The sequence below is a fragment of the Geospiza fortis genome, unplaced genomic scaffold (genome assembly GCF_000277835.1).
Source record: "Geospiza fortis unplaced genomic scaffold, GeoFor_1.0 scaffold744, whole genome shotgun sequence".
Lineage (NCBI taxonomy): Eukaryota > Metazoa > Chordata > Aves > Passeriformes > Thraupidae > Geospiza > Geospiza fortis.
In genome coordinates this window covers 410,227-419,741 of record NW_005054617.1, presented here as the reverse complement: position 1 = coordinate 419,741, position 9,515 = coordinate 410,227, and the positions used below count along the sequence as shown (strand labels likewise).

Sequence of the window (9,515 nt, the reverse complement as noted above, 5' to 3'; positions counted from 1 at the left end):
GAGGAGCCTTACCTAGAGTGGATCTTTTCCTGCTGCCCAGCCAGCAGTGGTAGCCAAACAGAAACATGAGGCTCACAAAGAACATGACTGCCACAAAGAGAAGGAAAAGGATGTGAAATTTGGAACGTCCATTGGTCAGCTCACCCTGGAAAGGAAAGCAACACAGAACAAGTGATGGGAACAAATTAAAGTTGGAAATTATTTCTTAGAAATATAATTCTAAAACTCCTATTGGGAGTTCTCAAAATTTACAGACAAAAGTGAACATTACTAAATAAAGCAAAAAGAGACAAAGAAATGAATGTGGTTCATTTCCCCTCCTGTACCACAGCACAAAGAGTGGGGGCTGTTATTAACCCTTGGTATGGCTCTGAACCAGCCCACCACAGCTGCCCAGGTGGGCATGAGGAGCACCCTGTGCCTGGGGAAACGAGCAGGTAGAAGCTCTTGAAGCCCTGTTTAATTTCTGCTGAGTTTCCTGTGCATACATTAAAATTCTGCACCATGCTCAAGGTAAGGCCAGAGAAACCCGCCCTCCACATCTGCATCTATTGGGGAGTGTTAGAACTGAGCAGATGGATGGGGAAGGGTTAAAAGCCAAGGGGGACATTCCAAGCAGAAGAAAGGCTCCTTTCCCTCTGCAGCAGAAGAGCCAGGTGCCAGAGGTGCCCAGCAGGGACACAGGCAGGCTCTGGGGACATCTAGGGCTCAGGGCTGTGCCTTGCTGAGTGTGGGGAACAATTAGTGCACAGCAAAGGTACTTAAACACAAACATACACAGGTACTGAGCAGAGGGGACAGAAATAGAGACCAAGGGCCAGTGTCTTACTGGAGCTGTCAGCTGGCCCTGCTTGCATAGAAACAATCAGCAGTTACTGAATAAAAGCCTCCTTTGAGTCGCTGTTTTTAAATCAAGAAAGGAGCCTAAGGGGGTTAGAAAATGAACAAGGGGGTTTGACCCATTTTTTCTTTTCAGTAAATATGTACAAATCATTGCCAGGACCTTACACATCAATGCCAAATTTTCCAAGGGACACCCATGCAAACACAAGGACAGGGAAGGGATAGAGCCTCTCTGCCAGAAAATAATCTACAGTCTGAAATTCCTGGCTTCTTGCTCTGTGCATTTTGAACATGTAACAGGAGGTAGAGTCCCAAAGGGGCCAGGAAACACCTCCCAGGAAAATGCAGCCCCTCCACTGCCTGAGAGCAACAGAGCACCGAGTCACTAAAGCCCACGAGACTGACAGGAGATGAAAAAGTAACCGGATTTCATGACTTACTGTCCAATACTTAATGAAATACTTGAAGACTGTTGCAGCAATATACAAGCAATACAACAAAGAATAGGCTAAGAACAGTAGAAAGAATTTGTAGTTAGAAAATCCAATGCAGTTATTCACCCTGGAGGACAAAAGCAAAGTCGAAATCAGGATTGGTGCAGCACACAGTGGTTGTAACACAAAGAGCACGAACCAGTTTTGGGGGCTTTGGAACCCCTGGGTCACACAACCGAATTTGCCAACGAGCAGCTCCCCTTAGTGGCCGAAAGGGAACAGAACCGATGGCTCTGCTTTTCCCTCCAACCCTTCTCTGAGCCGAGGAGAAGCACAGCTCCGATTTTTGGAATTGTTTTAAGGTTGGAACCGCAGGGAAATGGGTCACAGAGGCAGCAGCTCGTTCCTCCGGGCTGCCTCTTGTCTGCCAAGGAAATCAGAGCCAGGAGTTCTGTGCTGCTTTATTCCTTTGCAAACCTCAGGGGCCACCTCAGCCCTGCCTGTTTGTTTACACACGGCCCAATTCACCCCACAGCTGGTTAGAATTCTCCATGCACAGGACAACTCTAGAAAGGAACACGGGGATGTACAAAAAGCCCCCGTGGGTGTTTGTGTCAGAACTCAGGTTTGGAAAATCCTCTCCAATTTTGATCACCAGGAAGGTTCAGGTAGGGAAATGTTTGTGTTGTTTCTGAATTCTTAAATCTTCCCTTTTTTAAGTAATAAAAGGAGGAATTTAAGAAATTTAGTGGCAGCAATTCTGGAAGGTGTAAAGCTCAATTATTCCATGCAGCTTTCTGCACAGACTGTCTCTGATCATCCTCAGTCCAGAAACAATCCATTGCAACTGGTGTTATGGGAAGCACCCAAGTGCAGCTGAAACACTAAGAGAGCCCAAAGGAAAGGCTAAGCTGGAGTTCCTTTCAAACTTGAATAATAGTTAATGAGTGAATTAGCAGTTGGGGCTTAAACTTTATCAATATTATAGCACTTTTACATATGGGTTATGGAGCAAATGTGAATGATTTGTTAAAATTTAATTTCAGGCAATTTCAAAGTGCAATTATTAAATAAGTTTCCCAAACTAAAGAGATGGATGGTCTAAAATGTGAGAGGCATACAGACATGAGAGGCATACAGAAATATATCTAAGTAGCCTTTCCTTTCAGAAAACCACAAACCAGTATCTAGGACATACCATGGACAGTGATGATCCATTTTTAGCACACACCTGCAAAAGGACAAAAAAGAAAAATGGAAGATTTTTAATTGGCACTTCATTACCTACTGCAGATCACCAGCAAAACTTTGATTTTTGTGGTTTCTATGCAATAGATACTCAAAATGATGCTGTCTCTAAGTTTTTTAAGGTAGATATAATTTTAAGATGGAACATTTCTTAGTGTATGAAGACCAACCAATGTCCTTGGTCCTTGCATAGATAAAGAGACACGAGAATAATTTCTGCCCTAGAGCAGAAGAGCTGCAGCTGGAACAGAGACCCTGGGGAACCTTTTTGTGTAAAAAGACACATGAAGGAGCAGCCCACTGCCAAAACCTTGTGGTGACTGCAGCCCATGACTTACATGGCACAAACAGAGCAGTGGTGACAACGGTCAGGTTTGATCAGCTGGCATCTGTCACAGAACCGAATCCCTGCAATCATAGACAAATGAACACAAAACAATGGAAAAGTGGGGTTTTTTTTTAATGTGTTAGTTGATACTGTGCTCATTTCCTAACTATTCTTTTTCTTTCCTCTATCACTTCAGCAGGTGACCCGGTGTTTGCTGCAGGTCACAATCAGGTAAGCAACACTCATAGTTCTGATGGAGACTTGCAGATGGGGCAACAATGAGTGATAACATAAAATCATAGAACCATGGAATGCTTTGGGTTGGCAGGAACTCTAAAGCTCACCTCATTCCACCCCCTGCCATGGCAGGGACACCTCCCACTGTCCCAGGGTGCTCCAAGCCCTGTCCAACCTTGGACACTTGCAGAGATCCAGGGGCAGCCACAGCTCCTCTGTGAACCTGAGCCAGGGCCTCACTATGCTTACAGGAAGGAATTCCTTCCTAACATCTATCCCAAACCTGCTCTAACTCATACAGCCAGCTCAAAAGTGACAAAGTTGCACACATTTACTCAGACTACCTACACTTCATTTTGACAATTCCCTATTTATTCCAGTTCTCTGCTTCAAAATTCTTTGGCTTGCCTGACAGAAATGAGCAGGTCAGAGTCTCCAATATGAACACAGATTTCTTTAAGCTGTGAAGGGAGTGCAGCAGGCATTTAATCACTGAATACAGTCCAGAAAACTGGTCACAGAAGTATGTCCTGCATCTCTAAGCCAGACTCCATTTAAAGTAAAAATTATGACAGATTTGATTATTCTATTGCTATTTCTAAATACAGACAGCATATGTGGACAGTAAATCCAAAAGGTAACATCTTGCTTCTCAAAGGCAGCATCTGGAACTGCACTGAATTAGAAAGTTCAAGGCTTTTTTTGTTTTTCCTGTGAGCAAGGGAGAGCAGGAGTCAGTGGTGCCTGGGAATGCTGCTACTCAGGATGCTCTGGGTGCCAGCCTGTGCTGCTGGCTGTGACTGGGTGGGTTTGGGCTCCGTGTCGGGCTGACCTCCATTCCCTGTCCTCGTGTACACCGGCAGCTTCCTGGCGATCTCGGCGAGGATCTGCCGCTGCACCTCGGGCCTCTCCTCGTTCTCGTAGCGCTCCTGGTCAGCGTAGGACATGTGGAACTGCAAGCAGAGGGCACCAGAGGAGCGCTCAGCCACGGGCACCACAGAGCCTTTCAAATACAGCTCAGCTTGGAAAGGCTTGTACCTCCCTCTCCTGAGATGAATGCAGTGGGGAAATGTGGTTGTTAAGAAGACAAAGGGAGGCAGTGAGTGCTGGAGAGCCAGAATACTGAGAGACACAGCAATAAGAAATGAAAAACTGAAATTAAGGCTCATAAAACAACTTACTAGAATTGCTCCTATTGCTGCCCTAGATGAATACCATTACTCACCTTTATAACACATTCAGCACCTCTCTAGTGAGCAAGAACCTTTATATTTTTAAATTTTTAAAACTGGGATTAGTTGCTATTTATGAATTTACATTCTTGTAATCAGGATCAGAGCAAGGCTGAGTGTATTTGGAGTGCCACACAAATATTGACCTCATTGTGTTGCCTCAGTTTGAGTGTTTTATTAGTATTTCATTTATTTTATAAAACAAGATGTGAAGAAAAATGTAAATCTGTAATCCAAGCAACGTGACAAAGTAAATATTCAGTTGAAAAGAATTAAGACACATTTGCCTCTGACTCTCCTCTTCATATCAACTAGACTGAAGGATTTTTGAGTTCTCTTTAACATCTGTGCTTTTGTTTTGCAAGGAATGAAAGGTGTTGGCTCTCTTACCTTTTTGCCTGGTTGTATTGGGAGAGTGAAAACAGACTTCCAATATGTCCACACAAAGAGCACAAAGAGAATATGGAATACTACAAGATAGGCCACTAAAAACAAAACAAGAAAAGAAAAAAACAGAAACAGAGTAATGACTTCTTAAGCAAAGGTTTCATCCACAATGGGCATAATTCAAATTTTGCACAACAAAGTAAAAAAAAAAAAAAAAAAAGAAAGGAAAAGAAAGATGTCCATCCAGTGCCACCCATTACTGCAGTCCAGCTAAACCTCATGGCTCAGGGTCAGCAGCACCCCAGAGCTCAGGAGTGACCAAACTCAGAGCCCCCCCTGCTCCACCTGATCCCATTCTGTGGGAGAAGAAGATGCAGCTGCCAGAGAATTGTCCCACAGGGCAGGTGACAACCCCATATCCCTGGGAATGACAGGATTCCTGTCTCTTCCTCACATCCCAGGCACAAGCCCAGCAGACCTGGCTGGTGCTGAGCAGTGTAAAGGTGAATTTTGCACCTCCCAGTATTGGGGCTCAGTTGCTGCTAAAAGCAGTGGGAAGCAGAGTGTGCACTGTCCACCCCTGCACCACGCTCTTCTTGTGAGAGCAGAGAGAAATAATATGAGCTTTACATAACCAGAAAAAGCCAAATTTGTTATTAAACATCTTTTACATTTGCCACAGTTGATACAATAAATCAGGAAAGCTTCCCTCAAACTGAGCAAAATAGGGCTTGTGATTACTGAGGGAGAATTGCAAACCAGCCCATGTCAGAACAGCCTTAGTTCAATGTGCAAACCTGACTCCAGAGCCTCTGGCATTAGCAGCATGCCATGGACAGGGAGCCAAAGGAGCTGTCCTTTGGCTGCACAGACTATTTGCCATTTCTTTAACACTCAACTCATTAAGACATTATCAAAGTTACAAGGTAGTTTTATTTAAACACATCATTTCATTGCAATAACAATCTCGTTTCCCCATTTCATTTAAGCTTCAAATTCTAGAAAATAAGATTAAAATAACTAGTTGGAAAGAGAAATCTAAAATTCAAACACTTCTTAACTATGTCAAAACACTTCTTTTCCTGTGTGAAAATTGGTAAAAAAGGCCAAATGCATCAGTGAGACTTTCTAATGAGACAGCAAATGATGGGACACATCTCCCAAGGATGTGATGGACTGTGGGAAGGAGCTGTGAATCACAGCTAAGTCATTCTCATGCTCCAAGCTGGTTTGAGATGTTATCCTCACACTACAGGTGGAGCTGAGCCATTTTTAATTAATATGGAAGGAGATAAATCTTGCAACAGGTTTAATTTTGTTGATCAGCCTAGCAGCACATTAGAGGAAGCTGACCTGGAGATGCACTAACAGATTAGGCAACAATTAACTTTCTTCTGCAGAGTAGTCATTAACACTCTGCTTTCTGCAGTTTCTCTGTAACAATTTCAAACATTAAAACTGCTCTATAGAGGAGAGAGAATTTACTGGATGCAGCAATCTGGAGGAGCTTTAAATGTCAGCTGGCACTGCTCTTCATGGAACAGCTTACACTACACCTACTCCTGTCCTTCACAACCCCTGAAGAAGAAAGTCACCAAGAGAACACCTGGATAAGCCAAAAGCATCCAAAGCACCTCCAGGAAAGAAGGAGAAAAATGTTAAAATAGCCACTGACTCCTTATTCTTAGAACATGGCCATTACCTCCACCAACACACCGGTCTCAAGAGTGTCACTGAGCAATCCTACTGTGCTGTGACTCAGGATCTGTTAGTGGGCACCAGAACTGAGAGAGAAAACTTACCAAAAATAGCTTTCACTGAAAGATCAAACAGAACAGCAAAAAAAGCCAGGTGGGCTGCAGATGGGAACTAGTATTTTCTGTTTGGCTTGTAAAATCAGCTCTGGAAATGTGAAAGGGAAAGGGAGAAGAGGGGTGTGGGTGTGCACAGACACACACACAGCTTTCCCTGAAAGAGTCAGAGGGATCAGAGCCTTTCCATGCTCTGCCCAGACTGTGACTAGACAGAGCATTTCCCACTGCACCCAGGAGGTGCAGCATGCTGAGAACCTCAGGAGGGTGCAGTTACAGGAAGGAAACACTGAAAGAGGATGTACCTTAAAAAAATGACAGCAAATATTTCTGATATCTCAGCCAGAACACTTGTGAGTCCTTTTACACGAGGGTTGCATGGCAAATAATAAATTAGCACACGTACCTTTCTCCACAGGGTTGCTCACAGTCACTGGAAAAGAAAAAAAATAAGTGTCCACAGAGGAAATGTGAATCCCAGAGAAGTTTGTGACAATTAACATTTCTGTGTGAAATACAGCCATTTTAGGAAAAATGTTCAAATTCAAAAGGCAAAGAGAGAGCCCACAGCTCAGCACCAAACCAAAAGCATCCGTAACAACTCTTCTTCACTCACGCACACACCCACAGCAAGATGTTCACTCACTCTCACTTGTGCAGTCTTTTCCCTGCTTATAAAATATATTCTGTATATTTTGCATTAGAAATATGATAAAAGCAATCCTCTGGGGACAGTGAGAAGATCATCAGGGCTCCTCTAGCACCTCTATCTCTGCATTTACCACATACTTGCAGCTGCTTTCTACTGGTCTGCAGGTGACCCTCCTGTGACTGTAAGCACTGTCCCAAAACATTTCTGCATCAGCAGGATTAAAAAATTATAGATTTCTCAGCTTTGGCCAAGTCAGCAACTGCAGTGACTTCATTGTTTTTACACTACCTACCAGCAGAAATTTTACAACCTCTTCTTACTCCACCAGAATGAGAGAAAAGCCTCTCCTAACAGAAACCCTCTGAGCAGGCAGCAAAAGGTGCATTGTTCAATGCCTTCTTGTAGTGACTATTTGAAAATTCATCTATTATCTTAAAAGTCAGCATCCAAGTTTAACAGAAGAGACAAGGACAGCTTTCTTGAACTGAAAACAGGGAGTTCTGTGATATTTCTATAGAGCATTGCTTGGAAAACAAAGCTTTGTGCCACACAGCAACATAGATGAAAAAAGAAACAGAATCTTTGTTGTGTCCCTGCCCACTCAATTTCAGGTGAACAAGACTGTTAGGAAACCTTCAGTTTTTCCTTTGCTTTGCTGCCAATCAAGCTATGATGAGCTTCTCACAAGCAGTGCCTGGCTCCCTCCTGCAGCAGGGCCTGGCTAAGGATTTACCTGAGACAAGAGCACAAACACAATGATACAAAAGGTTCTGGGGAGGATCATTGTCACCGGGGCAGCAGCCACCAGCCAAACAAGAACTGAGGCCTCCTGTGACTCCCTGGCCAGCCCAGCACTGAGAGCTCAAAGAGCATCAGGAGATGCCTCCCAGACATCACCCCCACAGCACTTCCAGTGCTCGGCACAGCTGAAAATGCAAATGCAGATTCCAGACGAAGCATTCACTATTTACAGGCTCCCAGCAGCTGAGAAGAGGCAGCCAGCTCAGCAAGCCTTGCTGGGTTAGAAACGTGGAGAGAGACAACATCCTGCTGGGCAAGTAACAGCACAGGCCAACAGTTCATGCTCAAATCCTGAAATAATTCAATCATTTCAACTTCTGCATAGATAAACTCCTCCACACACAAATAAAAGAGATGAGAGAGAAACGGGGCAAAAAAACCAGGTGGGTGTGGGCAAATGAATGAATTTAAGCTGTGATTCCACACAGCAATCTGAGCTCCTGCCAGCTGAACCAGCACTTGCAGAGCAGCACAGCCCCAACCCAAACCTCACTCGAATCACCTGAGCCTCCTCCAGCAGCTGCACTGGGACCTGGGATCAGCCTGTGCTCAGTATTATTGAATTTGCACAGCACATCCCAAAAGGCTGACAGTGTTCCAGGAAAATATTCCACTTTTTTTGTCACATGTTCTAATGACAGTTCCATACACCTCAGAGATATCATCCTATGTGAATTCTTGAAAGAAACAGCCCACAGTCTCAGAGATGGGATAAATGTGATGAAGTGTTTGGGGGCTTTGCCAAGCTGCTGATTAAAACAGACCAAAGAAGCTGCATTTCATTCTAGCTCCCATGGAGAAAAAACCAGCAGGTCTCACTGGTCTGCCAACCCTAACAAACACCTGATTTACGTTTGCTGTGCAGCACCAGAAGACAGGATAGTTTGAGATGTTCCTGAGGCAGGAGCTTTCTGGGACCTCTGGTTTCATGTGTCTGCCTTCCTCTGTCCTGAGGAGACACAGCTCCTTCTCACAATTTCATAAATCCCTGCTTCCAGCTCTTCTCTCCATCAGAGCTGACAACTCTTTTTTCCAATAGCACACTAATAACAAACATAAGAAAGTTTGCAACTTACTATATAGTTAAATTGTTACATTAAATATACAATTACTACCAGCATAAAACTTCCTCTTCTCAAAGGCAGTGTTTTCGGTGCTACTGTAACAACTCCACACCTGAGTGTGATCCCATGTAACCCATTTCTTTCCTTTTCAGAATACAAACATAAAACGATTGTACGGCAGGGCACAGACTGATGTTTGTTACTGTTTAGCTCATAAATCACATCTGGACGTTAACAAATCACAACAACGCCGCCTCTCACGGTGGGGTCACTGTCCCAGCCCCTCAAACACCACCTCCCTGCTCCAGGGACACGCAGCACAAGGGCCCAGGACTGACAGACAGCACCCCCAGCCCGCCCCCCGCCCGGCCGGGCACAAACCCTGCGGAAAGCAGGGCAGCACGTCCGAAACCCCCATGGATCCCGAGCAGAACTCGACCCGTACTGAAGTGTTTGTCCCTGTGCACGGATCGCCGCC

The 9,515-nt window shown here is 44.4% G+C and overlaps 1 protein-coding gene across 1 annotated transcript in view; it reads right to left on the bottom strand.

Moving 5' to 3' along the window:
* Nucleotides 1–9,515, bottom strand: part of ZDHHC15 (zinc finger DHHC-type containing 15) — a 184,122-nt gene that overhangs the window by 4,678 nt on the left and 169,929 nt on the right. Inside the window, exons 2-8 of the mRNA XM_031064691.1 lie at nt 6,927–6,953; nt 4,713–4,807; nt 3,923–4,043; nt 2,864–2,933; nt 2,476–2,508; nt 1,284–1,404; nt 13–145 (exon numbers count right to left, since the gene is read on the bottom strand). Coding sequence (XP_030920551.1) covers nt 13–145; nt 1,284–1,404; nt 2,476–2,508; nt 2,864–2,933; nt 3,923–4,043; nt 4,713–4,807; nt 6,927–6,953 — 600 coding nt within the window. The remainder of the gene's footprint in view (nt 1–12; nt 146–1,283; nt 1,405–2,475; nt 2,509–2,863; nt 2,934–3,922; nt 4,044–4,712; nt 4,808–6,926; nt 6,954–9,515) is intronic.